This window comes from Apteryx rowi, unplaced genomic scaffold (assembly GCF_003343035.1).
Source record: "Apteryx rowi isolate R43461 unplaced genomic scaffold, aptRow1 scaffold_0, whole genome shotgun sequence".
Classification (NCBI taxonomy): domain Eukaryota; kingdom Metazoa; phylum Chordata; class Aves; order Apterygiformes; family Apterygidae; genus Apteryx; species Apteryx rowi.
Window position 1 is genome coordinate 12,360,774 of NW_020447195.1, and position 21,466 is coordinate 12,382,239.

The 21,466-nt window shown below is 41.4% G+C and overlaps 1 protein-coding gene across 5 annotated transcripts; it reads right to left on the reverse strand.

Annotated features, from left to right (window-relative positions):
* Positions 1 to 1,707: 1,707 nt before the first annotated feature.
* Positions 1,708 to 21,201, reverse strand: NCOA5 (nuclear receptor coactivator 5). Of its 5 annotated transcripts, XM_026059504.1 has the most exons (10): positions 20,304 to 21,201; positions 18,672 to 18,858; positions 18,012 to 18,119; positions 13,792 to 13,858; positions 9,773 to 10,168; positions 9,385 to 9,500; positions 9,021 to 9,147; positions 6,511 to 6,710; positions 4,146 to 4,469; positions 1,708 to 3,719 (listed from the first exon to the last, which is right to left on the reverse strand). In XM_026059504.1, the coding sequence occupies exons 1-10, from the start codon at positions 20,310 to 20,312 to the stop codon at positions 3,061 to 3,063; spliced, it is 2,193 nt and encodes a 730-aa protein (XP_025915289.1). In that variant the 5' UTR covers positions 20,313 to 21,201; the 3' UTR covers positions 1,708 to 3,060. The 5 variants fall into 5 exon arrangements, with proteins under 5 accessions (XP_025915289.1, XP_025915368.1, XP_025915457.1 ...); XM_026059583.1 differs by having other exon boundaries at positions 13,792 to 13,890; positions 18,672 to 21,201; XM_026059672.1 differs by lacking the exons at positions 18,012 to 18,119; positions 18,672 to 18,858; positions 20,304 to 21,201 and having other exon boundaries at positions 9,773 to 13,543; positions 13,792 to 13,839.
* Between the last annotated feature and the right edge of the window lie 265 nt (positions 21,202 to 21,466).

Sequence of the window (21,466 nt, forward strand, 5' to 3'; positions counted from 1 at the left end):
CTCAGTTGCCTTTGGTCTGGAGAGGGCCAGTTTTAGCAGACAGCACTGCATGTTAGTTTACAAACCCAGCCCTGCCCCTGCACGTTTGGCCTCTGTGAGTGTTTGGTTTCCCTGTGGAGCACCCTTCTGCTGTTCCACCTCGGTAAAGACAGTGTCCTTCTGTGGTAGAAATGCAAGCTCCTTTTCGGCACATGCGCAGACATGYTAAGGTTTTTGTTTCAGACAGGAAGGTCTTGACCCCCAAAGTTTGTTTTCCAGGCAGAGCTGCTTCCAGGAGCAGCACTGAGCAGATGAAGGTGGAATAGCAGCATGACCCTGCACCAGTCAGAAAGCACGCATAGCCACAACCACATTTGGTGAGCACACTAGCACTGGGCAGGCAATCACGTACGCTCCAGTACCTATCCGACGAAAAGCTGAAAGGGGAGCTGCTCTATTCCTCCTTTCAACTGGACAGTTACAGGCCTCCATGCTGAGCAATAGCGGGCTCCATTTCCGCTCCAGCCACTATGCGGTACAGGCAACAAACCACAACACAGCACTTACAGGAGACACAGGCAGAGTCCAGACTGGGTCGGTGTGGTTCAGTGGCTGGAACTAGAGGAAGGACTAGATACTGCGTAAGGCATATGAGTTGCACTAGACGAGTCAAGACCCTCCTCTGTGTAGCAGGACTAATAACTAGCAGAAAGACCAACAGGTCTGAGATTTGCTGGTTACAACAACACTTTCTGTGCTACATGTGCAATATATTTGTTATGAATGTTATCACAAAGTCAATTCATTCACTAACCTTTTAATCACTGTAGCTAGATGTTCTACGTCCATTCAAGTGACTTTTATTCGAGTGCAATATTTCAATAGACATGTAGTGACCTAGTATGCTTTGTGTTTTAGAGAATCTGTGTGCAGAGCAATGCAATTAAGTTTAAAACCTTGTAAATAAAACAGGTTGCAAACCAAAAAAAAAAGAGTATTAGGCTTGCATTTAATTTTTGTGAGCGTTTCAGTATTGTGCATTAGGCCGCCTCAATACAGACCCTGTGTTCTCTGTGCAGGTATTAATGGAGGAGTGGCTCCTCAGTTGTTGAATGCTCCCTGTTAATTGCTTTATTGCTTTAACTGTATTAATTTTTTTAGACTCCTGTCTGCACAAAATGCAATAAATGATTTTATTACACCCTTCACTATTTGCATGGGGAGTTTTCACTTGTTTCTAGGGTCTCCATAACCTTTTTTCACTTGGCTGGTATTTCCATAACAAGGAGCAAGCAATGACCAGGAGCAGCAGATTGCAGAGGAGGTGAAACATCAAGAACAGAACAGCTTCTCATAAGTGCCACAGGTCCCATATTTAAGCTAATGGAAATTTCTGACCACCCCAGAAAAGATGCTTTGCCTGTTTGCAGTAGTGCAGCTTCCTGCAAGGGCACATGGGCTGCTCTGCTTGATACTGTCTGAATTCTCTTAATTCACTGCATGAGAATAAATATCTATGAAGTGCTTTAAAACTAAAGGAGTATAAACTGAGAGAGACTACAATATCCTTACAGTTGGGCACAGTAAAATTTGTATGCTTTCCCCTTAGCATGCAGCACCAGGCCGTGTCTGAAGCAGCTTACCCGGAAGAAGAGAATAACAGCAAATGCAATGGAATAATGTATTCCAGTATTACTCAAGTTGTTAAGTGTCAAAAACACAACAAAACATTTTTCCTGCCTTTTTATTAAAAAGTAATGTCCTCTTGTTAACAGCACAGAGAAAAAAAATGCTACAACACAAACCACCTGGGACAAAAAATTCTTTGCTCCATGAACTTTGCTTTTTTAGTTTCTTTCAATCCTCTGCAGGAAGCCTACAGACTGTAAGAAAGGCTGTGCAAAGGAGGACCACATAGAGATGTTTTGTGTTCTGGTATCAAAGTACGTCACTGGTTAAAAACATGGTGAAGAATCTGCCTGATTTTCCACTCAACTGTTTGCTGCAGCTACCGAAGTGTTGAAAAAAATGTATAAAACCATACTATTGCATCTTGGCACTGCCTCTCACACCTTGGATGGATAAAACATCAATCAACAGCAAGATGAAGTTTCAGAGGACAGACAATCACCACCTGGTAACCGGCTGCAGTTATTTCCAGCAGCACACCACTGCGGCTGTGGCTGGGCTACTGGGTGACAGTAGCCAACTGCCCCAAAGCAGTGTCATAAGAAAAGGAAATTTATACACCAGATTTAACAGACTGTTCTTAAAATTTGACTACTTGAGTGCAGGAAATTGACAGAATATTTGAAAACTCTGCCTTGGCTGGAAGTTCTCATGTTTCAGATATACCACAGTGCTCAGACCAAAGTTACCAATTTCCATAAGCTTGGCCAGGTAAGGACTATTTATGTTTGCCTCACTCTGTCAGGGAATGACAGTCCTAGCTGTGGAAGGATCAAACCGCACTGTACTCATTTACTGAGTGGTAGTTAGGCATGCGCTTCATGAGTTCAGCTGCTAGTGCTACCACCGTACTTTTCTTTTAAACTGGCTTATATGCCATTAAAAAAAAAAAYTGAAAATCAAAGAAAAATAGTGCCTGTTTCAAAAAGGTGTGTCTCCAAGAAGGCCCAGTCAGGGTACCACTCTGCTCAGTCCCCTGTCTCATTTTCTCAAAACCACTGATCCAAAACTATAATAAGACCATTCAGTGAGATCAGACTGCACTGCAATGTGAAGGTGCACCAGCTACTGGGAGAGAGGAAAATGCAGAAGGACTGTCATTGCAGCAACTTCTGGCTTGGACAAAACAATCAAATACCCACAGCAGCTCTCAGCACATCCTGTCACTGAGAAAACAGAGCACAGTTCTCCGGGCGTTGCTAACCAGACCAAGGTGAGGAAGAGCAGCGCTAGCAACACTCAGCAGCAATGCCACTGGAGGTAAACTCTCGCCAAAGTGGAGAGGACATGCATATCCAGGGGCATTTGTCCTGTGTCAGGAACAGGAGACTCTTTAAACAGCTATAAGTATGGAATGGCAAAGGGAAGGGGAAAGGGCTTGACAGCTCAGCTTTAATAGTGTCGCTGGTAGGAACCCATAGGTTGCTGGGCTGAGGACCCTGCTCGCCCCTGGGCCACTGTTTGGCTCACTAGGTGGGAGAGTGCAGGACCACTCTGGATAAGGGTGTCCAACGCTTTCTGTACACTAGGGTTGTCAAAGTTGATACCAGAAGATACTGGCCTTTGAGTAGGTACATTGCCAGGAGCAGGCAGGCGATTTTGGTGCTGACCGTAGAGTGACTGAGCTGGTGGAGGAGCCCCGGGTCTTGGACCTGCATTCCTTGAAGGGCCTTGGAGAGCTGGAAGCTGTGTGCTTGGAGTCTGCAATCTCTGCTGAGCTTGGTTTAAGTTTGCAGCACTTATCTGTGCTGACCGGGCCTGACTGCTGGCCATGTTAGCAAAGTTCTGATTCGGAGTGCCACCCGAAGTACCTGCAGAGGCTGCAGAACTGCTGTTTGCTACAGCAGCTGCTGCTGCTGCTGCTGCCCCACTGTTGAAGAGACTGAGGATTTTCGCTTGAAGCTCCTGCTGAGGATTAGCAGAGGATACTGGAACAGAAGGAGCAGAGACCAGAGGCTGTGAACCCTGATGAGCCTGGGAGCTTGGAAGGCTGGACTGACTGCCCAAGGATGATCCTGAAGGTGCCCCCAAAGACTGCCTTGACATGGGTGCTGGGAAAGAAAGGGAAGAGGGTTAAAGCTCTGCAAATGCCTTTGAAGAGGCACCTAAAGGAACCAAGTAAGACACCTACTGAAGACAAAATTGTCAGTGACTACCCACACTCTAAACAGGAGAGCTGCACAGCTCTGGGGAACCCAAACCATTTAACAGAATTATTGCCCTTTATGCAGCAGCCAAACCAGTTATAGCAGCTCTGTGGTTTCCCTGAGAGAATCCAATATGAAAGTTGTGTCACATGAAAGATAAGAGCAGTCTCAGGACTCCTGAGGATGCATCTATCTCAGCAAGATAAGGCACTGTGTGAGAAAGCTACGGCACTTGTACTCCCCTCTAACCCCACCATTGTGTTCCTTTCCCAGTCTGGACAGCCCACAGACCAAATGATTAATAACGCTGTCTAAGGCTGAGAAACTTACCCTGCAGAGAATCAGTGCTTCCCCTAAGTAACCTTTCCTTCCGGTCTCTCAAGTAATTAATTACTTTATCAGTCTCCTCAGCAGTTAGATAGCGATTGTCTGCCAGCAGGTTCAAGAGAGTCTGAATCCCCGGAGGGTGACCTCCTCTGACACCCTCCTCCATGGGGGGTGGGCGCTCTCGTTCTTGCAGAACAGCTTCATCTGCCATCTTGGCAGCCTGCCTGGCTATTTCCTCACGCTCCTTCTCCCGTGATTCTGTCTTGTAGCGTTCATAATTTCTTGCCACCAGCACCATGGCATCAGCTTGGGGCATGTTGCGGTGTTCTGCGCAAGGAAAAGAAACACTTTAAGCACACCAAAGTGACGTTAACAGGAGATCCTTTGCCTCACTCACACTAGCACATCTCATTCAACAGACAGGTACCTCTTTGGAATCGCAAGCATAGACTTGGAAATCTCCCTAGACACACAGTAAAAGGACAGTTCAATTTTGTAATTGCTTCAAAAGCCAACAGAAGTCTCAAGACTATCACCCAACAAGTCCATCCTCTGTTCCTTCAATAGTTGAGGGCTCCAAGATGACATCACACCAGCCTAGCAAATGCCTTTCTTGCCTCTCCCCCAGTTAAAAGAGAAAGCAACTCCCTCTGCCTCTCACAAATTCTCCTTGCTTCCAGCAGGAGACTGTTCCGGCTGTTTTATTGCTAAATTCTTGGACAGGTCCAAAACTCGCCCTATGAAGGATGATAAGGCTTCTCAGAGCAGACTAAAAAGTGACGTAAATCTTTTTTTTGGTTCCATACTGTCAAAGCCTTAATATAGTGTGTGTGCATGCAGAAGATGCGGAGGAAGGAAGCACTGGCTGAATTTCATAGTGCTCATTCTGCTCATTCTCTGGGGGAAATAAGCAGCAATAAATTTAAAGTTCCTTTATGATAAAACAAATAATAGTTAATTCCAACTTTTTTTTTTTTGCAGCTACGTTTTAAACGTTTTTGTGGTCATTATTTCCACCTCACAAAGCACATATGCAAATAGTCCCTAGAATATAAATTAAAGCAGGCGAATTATAAAAAGGACTTTATCTTCCAAAAAGGGCCTAAAGCTCTGGGCACTTTTGAAGCCTACAGATCTACAAATCCTGCCACCCCTTTTCCTCATGACAGGAAATTGAGGTTCATTTTACTATTATGCTTTATACAAGTTGTGATAGAGCTCCCTAACACTAGTATGCATGGAAAGATGTCCATATGCCATTCAGCTACAGCATATTTAATTTCTATGAAGAGCTGTGCATGAGTTAATGACTGGGCTTCTGATGAGATCTGATACAATGTTAGATCCAGTGAAGGAAAAGGAAAGACTGTTTTTTTTTAAAGTAAAGGTGTTGAGAGTCAAAAACAAGGGCAGTAGAAAGTCCGATGGAAATGTGGTTGGGCTGTATTTCCACAGGAAATGGAGAGACCCCTCCCATCACATCTGCATCATATGTTAAAAGAAACTGGACTTCTTCAGTCAGTAAGCAACCAAAAGGAGTGAATCTGCATTCAGAAGTTAGCTCTCCCAAGTGAATCTGACAAAACATTACTTGAGAACACAGTAAGGGAGAAATAACCTTTGAAAGCTCAACTGCAGTCAACAACCCACATCTGTAAACGGAACGTGAATGGGCCAGTGATCAGAGCAAGAGGCTGGCTTTCCAAAATCACACTCTGATAAGATGTTTGTTAAAACCCACCCTCAGGCTCACAACAACCAAGTCACACTCTGTGATGGAAAATGATATGGCAAGTGTAAATGGTGCTAAAGAAGGAGAGCACATATACCCAATCACTTTATAGCTGTATCTTTTTATAACTGTTTCCAATTTCACAATCAAATCTTTACCTTGACAGAATAAGCTATCCCTATTTTTCTTCCTTAAATCTCATTTGGTTATAAAATCTGTCCCGTGATTTGTCACATTCCAAGCACTCTGTCTTTGAGAGCAACAAGTGATAAACAAAGGCTGGACTGGTAATACTCAGAAGTCTATCAAAGCAGATCAATCATTTCTAGAGCTATAGCTCATGACCTGCCCTAAGATGCAAGGGCTGGTGATGGCAGGTGCTAAAAATACAGCTGAGATTTTCTCTTGGCAGTAATTAAACAGTCCTTTTGGCAAGAGATCATAAAATATTAAGGAAACTTGTAACTAATGCTATTCACATTTATGACACAGTGTCAATTCATTAATAACCAGTTATGTCAGAGACAGGATGAACTTCATTCTGTGTGATTCTGCTTGAAAGAAAATGTTCTAGAGCAGCACTTTGAGAAGTTCAGAGTGTCCACATAGCTGCACAGCCCATTGAGACCTCAGTACCTTGTGGGGTGCCAAACATGATGTTAACGGTGCAAGAGCGGTGAACTTGATGCTGCTGGGTGATGACAATGGCAAAAGGAGACCCTCCTCTGCTCACATCATCCAGGGCTTGCGTCAGTGACATCTCTGTGTTGAGGAAGATCAGGTCCACTACCATGCCCAGGTCCCGCACTTTCCGCCCCACTGACTCTGCGTACTCCCTACCACAAAGCAAAACCAGCAGAGGTCAACAAGTCAGTATATACAGAAACAGAAACCCTGGCACATTCATTCTCTCCATCTCAGATTCACTTTTCTAATGGCTTCATAAAGTTTAACTGAAGGGCAGTATTAAACCAATATCACTAGAATAATATAAAAGCCCATACTCTACCCTTATTTTGGTGTGAATCAGTCATTTCAGCCTAACTGAAATAGGTTACAAACAAGCCTCAGCTTAGCTAAGAAAGAGCGTCTGAAAAGAGATTTTCACTATTATAAATTTGCTTAAATACAAATGTGTTTAAACTGAACTCATATTAAGTGAGGTTAGTTATGCCTGCAGAAATCTAACAGGCATAAAACAAAACAACTAGCTTCCATAGGTCAGTTACTTGTGCTACGTTCAGTATCCTAACTGTTCAAATGTACCTTATTCCAATTCACGGCAGCACAGACCAACTTCTGGGCTTGAAGATTAATTTTCAGAGAGTAAGTACCAATACACAGCCACTTGAGTTCTAAATATATTTGTTCTGCTAGTTGCTTTTTGCTCTTTCCCAGTATAAACATAGCATCCGTGAATCAGTTTTTCCTCTATCTACTGTCCTGCAGACTTCCCAAACACAAACCATAGCTCAGAGAGCCCAGCTTTAAGTTTTCAAACCTTTTGTTAGGAYACAGTACTCAGTATCAAAACTGCAATACCAACTGTATATACATTCTGACAAATTTACTGTATGTGCATTCTCAGCTTTCGAAAGAGGTCCAATTTATCATCGCTGAATGCAAACATTGTAACAGCCACTATTCCCCAACATATACTGGTGACGAAACTGTTTTTTCCCTCCTCCCCAACACTGTCATTTCAAGAATTTTTAAGTTACGCTGATTATACATTGAAGTCATCCAGGAATCACCTCTCAACAGTTCTATAGCAGGTGACACCAGTGCTTTGAAATCCAAGATTTATCAACATGCTCCAGCTCTTAAGGTCTGTGGCTGTTACAGACCAAAAGGATCTGTAGGACCTTGTACTGACCCCTCTGTACAAAAGACTGCACAAAATTCTCTTTGTATACAATAATTTGTGCTCTATTAAAATATCTTCCAAACACTTTTAGTTACCAAGAGATAAAGAATCTAACATTCCCTTTAAAAATCTGTTCCAATAGGTAATCAGCTCCATTAAAAGCAAACCACAAAAATTTATTTCTAATTTCACTTTGTTGCCAGCACTCATTTTCTGTTCTGTCTTCAACCACCAGATCAGGTAAGTGCCAACTATCCCCTTCTGCCTCACCGATATGGCAATATTAAATTCAACTCTTGATCTTTTTTCAGAAGGGCTAAAGACACAAGAGCATTAGGTTTCCCCTTGGTAAACATTTTCTTCAGACCTCAAACCAGATTTATGATTATCTACATCTTTGCTATTCTTCAATATATATATTTTTAAAGATATAGGAACCACCAGACTGGTGTTATCACTATGGCACTCCTCTCATTCTACCATGCACAGGCCTATCTCCCTGCTCCCAACACAGTCTACTCTCCAGACCAAAGACGCATTAGCATTTTTGCCACAGCAAGTCCATTTGACTCCTAAAATTCTTTTAAATCATTACGTTCCAAGAGAAATACGACCTTTCTGCAGGCATGGCCTGCATTTTTATTTCTAGATGAATGACCTCACATTTAGCTGTAATAAATAAAACACGTTTTGTTTGAATGGGGACACCTTAGCAAGAGTTCAGACTGCACCATGAGAGAGTCCTTGTTATTCACCACATACTTTTGGTATTGTTCATGACTATTTTCAGCAGTGATTTTATATTTCTTACACTGTGATTTTATATTTCTTGTATTAATAATGGTATTGAAGGATGCCTGACTTAGTAACCATTTTGAAAGGAGATCTGAAATGAATACCCCCATGACTCCACACTGGCAACTGCTTTGAACTATGTACTGATGAGCACATATTAACAAGGCGCATGTCATTCAATCCATGAATAACAAGCACAGGCCACTGTAACCTGTTGTGACAGTGGGTACATAAGTTTTCAAGAGATGGTGTGGTGGTAGGTGACAAGAGGAAAACAAAAGTAAAGCACAAGGTACAAAGGTATTTCTCCATCCCACAATAAATATTCCTAGAACAGCAACAGAAGCACCAGCTTTCTCAGGGTCCTAAAACCACCCTCCTCAAAGGCAGCTAGCTGCAAGGCAAACAGCCCAAAAGCAGAAGTAAATTTAATTCTATTTTCTTCTACTACGAATAATAAACACGGTCACAACTATTTTCTTACTTAGTCTGCTTATTCACCACTATCACAGAACAATCCACAGGTCTCTCTGCATCAAAACGTCTCTTGATTTCCTCATAGTATTGACGGTATAGCTCCTCTCGACGTCGCTCCTCACGCTTCATACGGTCTGAAAGCAAACCACAGAAATGGACAGAACAAATAACGTCCTTTGGATTTGCTTGGAGCAATTAGCAGTATGTGGCCAGTCTGTCTCTAAATCTCAGAACAACCCAGTGTCACAGAACTTAATGCACTGCAGACATGTTTACAATCTTCAGTCCTGAAGGAATCTCCTGTATCCTTCCAGAGGGAGAACGTGAATCTGCCCATTAAAATGTTAATGTTAACTCTTGAAGGCACTAACCTTCTGAATTCACTGGTGCTCTATCAAAATGCTCTTTGTAACGGTCATAGTAAGAGTCATCCTTCCTCCGATAGTAGTCTTCAAGGCGAAGATAACGGTCATATGCTTCATCTCGTCTGCAACAAACATTTACAGAAGAAGCAAGGGTTCCCATATATCAATATGATCTCGTGCAATAACTTTTGCCAATGCATCACATGCAGGCCTTCCTCAAGTTTAATTACTGAAGTATCCACCTGCTCCCCCCATGACACAAAGTAGGTACCCAACTGTCCCCAACTAGAGCAATTATCTTCTCCTGAAAGCCTGATACCACTCAAACCAGTATAACCATGGAGGCAGGAACTCCAAAAAATCGTGTTGGCAAATACAATCCTGTGTAGATTACCTATACAGAGGGTCCCGAGGATCTCTCACATCTCGTGGATCCCTGACATCACGTGGATCCCTCATATCTCGTGGATTCCTCACATCGCGCGGATCCCTGTATCGATCATACAGTGGCTCCCGTGGGTCACGAAGATCTCTGACATCACGAGGGTCCCGCAAGTCTCTTGGATCCCTGATATCCCGGGGGTCTCGAAGATCTCGGGGATCTCGCAGGTCCCGTGGGTCCCTGTGGTCTCTGGCATCACGCATATCTCTAGCTCGAATATCTCGAGCATCTCTGGAATCTCGCCCATTTCTACCATCTCTGCCGTCTCTTGGGTCTCTTCGTGGGCTCCCCCGAAGAGGGGAGCGATCACGTCTGGCATCTCGGCCATCCCCATAGGCATATTGCTCTCTGAGAAAAATACCAGGGAAATTCTATTAGACCACATGAATATCGTTACCGCTAGATCTCTTACCTGAGGTGCCAGAGTGACCCTTCTCTCAGCCGCTGAATCCTCCCTCCTATCCCACAACAGCAAGAATTGCCCAAAAACATATTTGTCAAAGCACCCTGGAGAAGGTTCGTAATTCAAATGTTTATCATAACCAAACAAGTCCCAGAAAGTTCTGTACTGGAGCATCACTAAAAATGTAGGACACCTGTGGAAGAAGTGAACAAGCACTTAAGAAACCATCCAAGATCATTCCAAGGCCTCCAGCCTCCAAAGGCAGCAACGGATTATCTATCAGATGTGCTTTTGTACATTCTTTGAGAGAATTCAAGGTGCTGTAACCTAACACATGAGTATGGCATAGCTAGCAGCATTCAAAGGACCCATTAAATTCACTATTTGATGACAGCAGAATTCCTGAAATAATCTGTTATTGGCATGTGACTAAAAAAAGAGCTTGTTGCAATCCAACAGTCGGTTCCATGTTAATGCTGGTTTTGTACTGCTAGCAGAAAGCAATGGTAGCTACTGATGTGTCCTGACTTTGAAGGGACGGTTTCTGCAGAAAGTCAGTCTTATTTTTATGATGCCCCATATTAAAAGGGTACTAAACCCAACCAGCACTGTATCACCATCAGCAGGGTTCTCTGTCAAATCTGAACGATCCGTTTCATTCAGACTTTGTACTGTACTGTCTTCAGAGGCAAGGAAGAGTGAGATTCCATTCTTCATCTTTTCCAAAAGGTAGATTTTTTTCCAGGTAGTATTTTGTTTTCCAGAGAAAACATAACTTTCACTCTAGTCTAAGTTGAATGTACAAAAAAAATCTTGTGAAGAAACTACTGAGTTTCACATGCTTAGAACATTCTTTCCCCAGGATATTGACAAGTATTGAAAACAATTTTTTTTTAATTTTTTTATTTCCAAAACCTGACAGACTTCTAATGTCCTCTAGCTGACACTAATCTAGTTTCTGAAAGACATRCAGAACATAGGCTTGTTTCCACTATAGCACATTCACTTAGTAGCCATTTGGAGACAAGAGCAGCAAATCAGCTGCTCAAGTTTAAATATCAGGTAGAGCAAAGAGTGAATTAGAAGGACGTGCAGATTCTGTGCATGGATTTTGGCAGTTTAGACGCCCCCTTGTCCTGGGGGGATACATAGGATTGCTGGCATTCTCTATTTTTATGTCAGATAGAAAACAGATCTTGGAACAAACTACAGCATTGCCACTGAGAGCATATATAATCTTCTGTAAAAGAAGCACTGTAATTGCACACACATTTGCTTCAAGTGTGAACTGCCTTTGTATCTCAGGCACACAAATCAGCCTTGTGTTTCTGCCTGTGATCTGTAGTGTAACCACACACCATGTGCGATACACATTGTCTCCCCCTGCGCCCTCCCCGCAACCTAAAGTGAATGACAGCAGAAGCTCAGGAGAAACTTTAATTGGCTGTGATGAATACTCTGTATCCAATCCTCCTACAGCTGTAAGATTATATAGCACAACAGCCAGATGCAGCATAATTGTTTTGCATATGACATTTATTCCTTTTTTTTTCTTGCTGTAACAGGCCATATTCATTATCTGCAATGACAGAAAGATCCAGAATGAACAACACATTTATGACTCTTGCAACAGAACTACAGATGTGGTATCGGTGCCTCTGCTCTGGCAACTTGCACCACTGCCCTGCTGCTTGCACAGATACAGCAGCATTAAGGCACAACAGCCTTCTGTTCCTGGGTCTCCATCACCAGGGCCCAACTCCTGCAGAGTCAGCACTACTGCCTGCATCTGCTGTGTTGCTTGGGACTCAATACCACTGGCACAGCACCATCACCTGGACCTGCAGTGTGGCTTGGGACTCAGTACCCTGGCATCAGCAGCTGTGGCTCACAAGCCTGCAGTATGATCCTGAGTCCAATGTCCATGGCCTGTGCACCTGCAGCGTTGCCCAGGACTCGACGCCCATGACCTCATCATCACCGCTTGCGCCTGTGGTGCTGGTTGGGACCCAGAGCCCCTGACATCAAACTGCCATTGTATCTGCGGCACCAGTCACAGCCGCATGACTGTGGCAGCAGCACCTACTGCTTCAGCAGCTGCGGTGGTGGTCTAGTCCACAGTCCAATGCCCACAGCATCAGTGCCCACAGCTCACGCACCTGCAGTGCTCCTTAGAGCCCAATGCCTGTAGCCCACAGCATGAGCGTCCACTGCTCGCACACGTGCAGTATCAAACAGGTCCCAATGCCTGCAGCATCGGTGCCTGCTGCTTGTCCTTCTGCAGTGCTGTCCATGACCCAACACCTGTGGCACAGGTGCCTACCACTTGCAACTACTGTGCTGACCAATGCCTACAGCATTAGGCAACTGCAGTGCCACTCAGACCCAAGATGTGGCACCAGTGTCTGCTGCTCGTGTGCTTGCAGTGTTCCTGGGGGGCCCTGCCAGCAATATCAGCATATCTGACACTGCCCAGGCCCAATGCTTGCAGCATTATGCCAGCTACTCTTGTGCTTGCAGCATCCGCAATGTGAACCCCAGCTGCATGCCTGAAGCATTTCCAGGGCCTGATGTGCATTCACTGGTCTTTGCAAATGCATTTGGCCCTATGCAGAATAAGTGCAGCATATCCAAAAGATCTAGTCGCAATTCTTGGCATCTATTCCTTCCATTTTTGGTGGTAGATGTCTTGCTAGCTGCACATACTTTTCTCCAGTTTTTGATAATTTAATGAGCCAAATTAATACAGCATATCAGACACTTGAGAGCTTGATGACCTTCAAGTTCAATATGTAACACTCCTTTTTGTGTGCAGAGCTTTAAGGTATAAGCATAAAAGATGCATGGCTTATGCCAAACGCAACCACAGCATGTCTTCTTGCACTCCCTAGTATGCTATGGAAAAGCAATAGAAGTCTTCTTCCTGAGGCAGGAGAATCCATGTCTTCTCCACCTGCTTGTGACTTCATATGTACAGGATGTGCAGGAGTTGAACACACTGTACCTACTGAAGGCTGGGAAACRTAGGAGAAGCAGGCAGATTCACATCTTCCATACACTGGCAATGCAAGTGCACATGTACAGTGCAATAAAGACGTTTATTCCATCCTGTGCTTTGCTCACACACTCCTTTTCCAGTCTCAATTCAGCACAGGAAGCTTTCGACATCAAGATGCAAAATCCTAAAGTCCTCCGCAGCACAGCACAGAGAATGCCACAGTCCTTTGGCATTCTCTACAGATGCCTTAGCTTCTCCGATGCTTGAGAATCGGGAGCAAACATCAAGTTTATTCTTTCTTACAGGTCTTGTACAACCTGTGCTGCAAAACACAACACTTAGTTGTAGTAACAGCAACAAACACAAAGTTTCCCTTGTGCCTCCTGAGGTGTTAGAGACAGCAAGGCCCTTAAAGGTGGAGCTGCCACGTCCTGATTGTTTCACTTGAGTATCTCCACTTGACTGGGGAGGTGGCGGTAGGGAAGAGACAGACATTTAGCACTGACAAGTGGGCTCATGCCCCAAAAGCCTGACCTTCCTAGTATAACTCACTGCTTCCAGGTACTTTACCTTCGTGCCGGACTGGACCTTGATGAAGCCTTATTCATATTTCTTCTTTCCGCTGCTTTATTAATATCTGTAAAGAATAATCAACCCATCTGTTCAATGCTATGGAACAAAAAAAAGATCATCAGCACAATTCAAATGAAAGCAACTTAAGTTCAGTGACATCCAGATGGTGCAAGAAAATCCATTCAGCAGAGAGACATTGTCGCTTTGACAATTTTTATTAAGTTTAGATAGTACAATGCAATAAAATTTTCATGGATTTTTCTGACTTCGAAATAGGGTGGACAGCTTGGGTGAAACTTTAACCCCTTATGTTCAGGCCTACATCCAGACTCTTCATTCCATAAGAGAATCTCTTTCTTCTGCAGTCTATGAGCAAGCAGAATGCAACTCATGGACTCTAGGAGAAAAAGTAGAGTCTGAAAACCTTTGCAAATGGAAGTTGTTGGCCAGCACAATCTTAAATTCACAGCCAGTCCTGTTCAATGGAGCATGCTGCTACCCTTGTCGAAAAGAATCCAAGGGTTCTCAAATGGCACATTCAATTGTCTTCCAAGGGACTGTTGGAGCAAATTGTACAACCTCTTCCACTGAGGAAAATGGATCCAAGGAGCCCGAGCCCAAGCAAGAGCTCCTTATGAAGTCAACATGGTGCATTCAAAACACCTCTGTCAATATGATGCAAACAGATGCAACAGATTAGAAATTTGAAAATTGGTTGGCTTCTGAGTATCTCCATGAAAAACACCTTAAGGTGAAATAGAAGAAAGTAAAGGAAAGCTGAAGAAACAGAGTCTTGTCCTCAACCAGAAAATAAAAAGTTGCCCAAAACTAATAAGGCCAACAGTGTTCTATTGTGAAATAACAAAACCTTCTCTTACAGCTGACTGAAGACAAAATAGCGTACTTGAGCGGGGGCAAGAACAAACAGAAATGATTTCTGACATTTTACTCTGAGCCTTTTAAGGGAAAAAGGCAAACAAAAAACAAAAAACAAGAAAACAAACCTAGGTCCTATCTGCTCTTTGAGAATCTATCAATAGTTAAAAATACTTATTAGTTATTTACATGAAATACTTTCAAAGCTCTTCAAGTGCATGAAGATGGTATATAAGACCTGTAAGCAGACTCAGTCTTAATATCTTTCATAACTTCCCCAACTATCCTCGATGACTTTCAAGATTAAAATTAGAATTAAGTGATTAGTTCCAATCTTTGCTCTTGTTGTAAATTAAGAAATAGTGTTTCTTTTCACAGTAAGAGAGGCAAGTGCAATGTGAACTTTAACTAGGAATCCAGCATGGTAACATTCACAGGACTATAAAAGACTCTCTCCAGGATTAGAAAGGCTGCATTGTCTACTGTCATAAACTAAAAACGATGGACGTTTACTGCCTACATAGTTTTCCTCATCGAAGATATGAAAATACTTATATATGGAAGTATTAGAGTGTAATGCAAAAGTGGAGTTACTCTCCCAAAGTTTGACCTTTTTGTGCTCTAACAATTATATTTAATACTCAAACTGCATACCTGAAGTAATTGTACTCCTTGCATATAATTTTTAGTGGAGATTTTTTTCTTCTCCCCCCTTGAAGTCAAATTTTCTCTTTAAGCAAGACACTATCTGCTTCCTTGGTTTAAGATTTTTATTTTTATTTTCTGTTTTAAGATGCCATTGCAGAAACCTAGATTATGATTTTTTTTAACATTCAGTATCATACATTTCTTTCAAGATTAAAAAAAAATCAACTGCAGTTAAATCTGAACAAATATTTTACTGAAAGAAAAAACACCTTTCACAGGGATTCTTTTCTTGTGCAAAATGAACAGATTTAATAACATTTTATTTAATGCCAACAGCATTTACAGATTAAATATTTGAACATTGACAAAACGACTTCTGAGAAAAAAATGAAAGTCTATCTTGCAGGATTTTGAGATGACAGGGCCACTGTAATCATACAGTGCAACCTTTTGAATAACACAAGTGACAAGACTTTCTTGAATTACATCCCTATCAAGTCCAACAGTTGCATTGAACTAGAGCTTATCTTTTAGCAAAACATCCAATTCTGATTTAAAAATTGCCAGAGACAGAATCCACCAAAGCTCCAATAAACTGTTCCAAATGTAAATTATTTCATTGTTAAAGAAAATGATTTATTTCCATTTAAGGACTTGTCATACCTATGCCTACTAGATTAAAACTCACTTTTATCTCCAAGACTATATTTAACATACAGATCACATCACCTCTTTATCCTGAGGCTTTCACTATGGCTTGTTCTTCAGTTTGTTAACTTTCTGATTTTCCTGATGCTTCTCCAGTTTAGTATTATCCTTTCTGAACTATGCACACCAGAACCAAACACAGTATTCCAGTAGCAAAAGCCCACAGGTACTATAACCTTTTATTTATAAATTATTATTATTTTTTGTACAGCTAAGGATCACAAAAGCAATCCTGCTAAGAGCAGCATATTAGCTTCCTGGATTCAAGTAATTACTACCTACCAATAGCTCCTTTCATGAACTATTTTTGAGGACAAAGTCCTCCACGCTAAGCACACTGCATTCTATTTCACTAGATGCAAAACTTCACATTTGACTTTACTGAAAGCTCAGTTTTGTCTGCATCCAGCTTAGGAAGAGATCCAGGTCATTTCACTATCAGTGACTCAACATTCATTATTCCATTCTCTTTTTTTAAAACATGATTGTGCGTTTTCTTTCCAAGTCATTTAAAATACTGCATGGCCAGGAACCAGTCTTGCTTCTAGAATACCACTCAAAACACTCAGTAACTCCATCTACATTACATTGAGATTTGTTTTAAATCCATTTAATGCTATGCTGCTTCTAATTGTTTTAGTTTTTTAATCATAGAGTATCTTGCAGAAGTCTTCTACATCAACACTGCTACTTTTATCCATAAAACTTGTAGCATCATAAGAATAAATTAGTTTGACAAGATTTATTTTGACTGACATTAATTGCATTCACTTCTTGTTGAGTGTCAGATAAAAGAATCCATTATGTTATCAAGGACTGATGTCAGGCTGACAGGCTATAGTCTGCTCAGTCCATTTATGCTGCCTTATTGACACAACTGCAGTATTTTTCCAGGCCCTTGGAAATGTCCTTGTTTTCCAAGGTTTATGGAAAAACAACATCAATAGCCTAGGGAGGTCTTCATATAGTTGAACCTTATAGATGTAAGTTAGATGTAATATTTTGGAAACATCTAGTTTTGGTAGCTGCTGCTTTCTTTCAGTTTACTACTGAAATGGAAGCTATATGAAAAACAAAATGTTCTGCCTCTTCAAAAACAGAGTAGACACATTAACTGAGGGCCAGGTGGTCTTCTCCAATAAGAAGTTTTATAATTTCCAAATAATCACACATTAACATTTGAGACACCCGTAGTTTTTCCTATTTAAGCTTACTGTCTTATGACACTGCCAATAATTTCTTCTTGTATCTTTCTACCCTCCTTGTCCATTTGCCACCCTTCCCTCTTCAGGTTTATACTTGTTACTGTACACAAACCTTCCCCCAATTTATTTATTGCTCCTTTTATTCCCTTCTAAGTCAAACTGTCTTCTTTTATGTTACCATAGGCTTACTTTGGAACTAAATTTGGAACTAAATTTTTGGTTATGTTTAACAGATTACTTTTAAATAGATTTCTAACCATTCATTTCTGTTTAGGTTTGCTCCCAGCAAATTTAGCAAAATTTTCATCTTTATGAAAAGAGATCTTTTAAAGCACCTAGAATTTGTAGTGCTACTTAGAAATTAATTTCACATGTGCAAAAAAATCCAAGTTAGGATCACATATCTAACAACCCCCTAAGTTCTGTGACCAGTTCCTCTGAACCCATCAAGATGAAATGTTTTTAAAATAAGGGCATGAAGTTTCAGTGAACACTTCATAGGGCTTACATGTTGAACCATTTCTTACATAGGCTTATAGATTTATTAAAATATTAATACATTAAAATAAATTCAGAGAAAGACTGAGGTAGCAAGAGAAAACACTGCAGATGGATCACAGCACTTAGAAGGAAAATACATACCTAGTAAAAATGATTTTAGAGTAACGCTAGGCAGGTTTCACACAATGATCTTTCTAGAGAGCTTTAAAACAAAAGCACTCTTTTTCTATCAGAATACATGCTAGGGTCAGTAGGACAGCATGGATCAGTTTTCCTTACCTAATCTATACCCTTTAAAAAGGCGACCCTTCTCACCGTCCAGAGCGGCCTGGACGTCTTCTAGACGTTCATACTGGACGAACCCATAGCCATGGAACATGCTGAGGGCTGGAAAAGTTAACAGCAGGGCAAGACCAGTTACAACTAAGGGACAGTACTATTCCACCCAGGTCATTACATAACCCCATTAGATGGAACAAGCAAAGGGGCATTATGCAGAAACATCTACTCAAGTTCCTTGGGAAAACCAAATCTACCAAGATCAAAATGCAAAGTTTAAGGAATTTGAAATATTAGACAATATTACAAAATAGATCAACTTCCTTCTGACAAGACAGTGACCAAAAAAAGCCCATGAAGTGACCAAAATTTGGTTAAGAGACTCTGAAATCACTTGAAAGAATAGATTTGCTTGGTATAACACCACAGCTCAACCCCAAAAGATAAAACATAGCTCATATATACATTAGGTTTCAGTTATACTGAAGGAATTACACTTTCAGAGAAAATGCAAGTAGAGCAAGCTATCTTTAAAAGGTCACTTTTTAGGGAAAGTATTAGTCACTCATCTCAACACCATCAGACAGTGTTTGACAGGCATGAATGTTATACTTCTGACTGAATTCCCAGCCACAAAAAGGCATAAGATAAAATACTAACCCCTTATTTTGCCATATTTTGAAAATATCTCTTCCATTTCTTCACGAGTCATGTGGTCTGTGGGCAAATTGCCGACAAAAAGTCTTCTCTCTAAATCCTGTGGATTGGTGCTGTTAGTGAAGTCGCTCTGTTTGATGCTATTGCTCTTGCGTCCTCGAGCCATTTTGCTTTCGTTCCAAATCCAACTCTTCGCAAAAAAGAAAAATGGCCATGCATATCATTTCAATCCATGACATTAAAATTAAACTGGAACAAGATTAAACTTAACAGCTTTGCAGACTAGAAGCCAACTGGGTCTGCTTGACGCAAGCTTCACTCCAGAGAAATCTTTATACAAGAGATATGCAAATCTGGCAAAAATGTATACTGCACCATTTTGGTTCAGCTTCTCTGTATTGTTGAAAGGTAGTAAATGTAATCTATTTTCAAAATTTTTTAATTTCTATTTTCAAAATGAAATACAAATAAAACTTGTTTTCTACTAAAACATCTTAATTCAAGCTTTTCGGTACATCCATTACTGTCATATCTATTCCCTCAGTTCACTGGTAAGAAGTGTTGAAATTTATGTAATATTTTAATAAGCAGAAAGGAAACAGTCATCTTAACAGCACATAATGGGACCTAAAATATTTCAGTATAGGCTTTGAATGAGACAAAGAAGCATTTTCTAAAGGCTCTGAAGTGACCATGTTTGGATCGCTTCACTAAATGTGAAGTCTTAGCTTTATAGTACCAGAAAACACAATTTCTCATTCACACCAATACTAAACATCATATCTTTGTGCCCATCAAGATGTCAACTCCTACTGAAGTCGGGTCCACAGCTGGGAATTTAGTCACACCCACGTAAATTCAGTACTGCTAACTCATTCCCACTAGTACTATGAAAGTACAACTTTGCTCCAGCTTTGTCTGCAATAATATAGGTTAACAATCAGCAACATTCACTGCATAACCTTACTGAAATAGTCATAGCTAAAATACTCAGGATTCATACTTTCTGCTTTAAAAGTCACTATAAGATAAAGCTTAGAAAAAGTAAAACACACTGAAACTTGCAAGGTGAACTTGCAAGACTGAAAGCTATTTAATACAATAAAGTTGTCACCCTTCCCAAACATTCATCTACAGGAGTGCAGGATGGGGATTTTCTGTTTATAGGGATGGAAGTAACCTGAAAAAAAAAGCTCATGAAATTAATTTGAGTACATCAATAGAAACTTCTACTGTTAATCATGAGATACCCTACAACCAGCACACTCCCTAACAATAAATTATGTTGATTACAATTTAAAAGCAGCTTCTAAACAAGCACATCAAACTTCCTAAGTTATAAGATGATTTTACATAGGTATTTCTACAATGCTAATTAGCATGAGAAATAGCACACTCCAGGATGCGAGACAAAGATCAACAACTCTATATTCCTATCACTTCACTCCTTCTTTTAGGAAGCCCTGTGGAAAAGCAGGAGAGAGAATGCCTCCCAGTCTAATCATCTTCTTAAAGTGAACTGAATTATTAAACAGCGTGGAGTTTAAAACAAACAAACAGCTCGTATACCACAGTTGCTTCAACATCTTCCTGTAAGGCAAGTTTGTTCTCCCCCTCTCCTCCCACCATTTTTACCTTTCCCATCAGAAGTTTCAAATCTTGACCCCTTTTTCTTTACAGGAGCACTACAGAGTTCTCTTCTATTCTGCTATTGCAACTTAAGTTCTCATCAGTTGAGGGGAAAATAGTTTTCATATAATAAGTTAGAAGAGACCTCTGGAGGTCATCTAGTCCAACTCCTGCTCTAAGCAGGACTAACTTCTCAGTTAGATTGGGCTGCTTAGGACCTTGTCCAGCTGAGCTCAGAATATTTTCAAGGATGGAGATTTCACAGCCCCTGTGAGCACCTGGTCACACAACATCACCCACGTTTGCAATCTTGAGATACCATATCTACCCCATGCAGCCATCATCAACAAGACCTGTAATACCTGTTGGCAGGACATTTGAATTCAATGTCAAAAACAGTAAGAAATTCTCTTATCCTTTTCTTGTGGGGTGAGAATGGGAGGGGGTCGCTGGTGGAAGAGAGAGCAAGAACTTTCTATATGATGAAAAGCTGGAATATTTTCCGATTTGCAGGTGGCTTAGAAAATAAAGCAACAAATCCCAAGCACTAATCCACAGTGAATTAATAGAGGGCTTTCACATAAGAGTATTTACTGCTGCTCACCATTTTCCACTCAGTGGAACACATAGCTAAGGGCCATTTAATAATCGTGAGACCAGAAGAAATGAATGTCATCCCAGCTTTAGGCACGCTACACCAGGGGAGTTAGTAATGTCACTAGTAAGTCTTTTTCTAAGAATGTAATCAAAGAAGCTGAACACATAGCTAGATAGTTTAAAGGTGATAATACCTCAGTGCAGAAAGGGACCACCAGAGTGGGCAGGTTACTACAGAAGAACAGCTAATGTCAGCTCACCTGCCAGTAAACCCTCCACAATAATTAAAAGTCATCTCTCTCCCTCCCTCAAACTGTAAACTTAAAAGCAAAGTTTTATTTTACTAGTAGTGCTACAGCTTCAGAAAGCAAGACACAGTTGAAGCAGGACACCGAAACCGATTTGGCACAACTGAAACATCATGCGCGAGTCTGCAAGAAGTTCCTGGGCAAGGCAAAAACAGAACAGAACAACGCAGCAGAGAACCCCAACGCCGCCGAGAACAAGCTTCACCTCCGACGGCGGCCAGCGGCTCACCGCGCCTCGGGGCGCGGCCTGACGGGCGGCGCTGG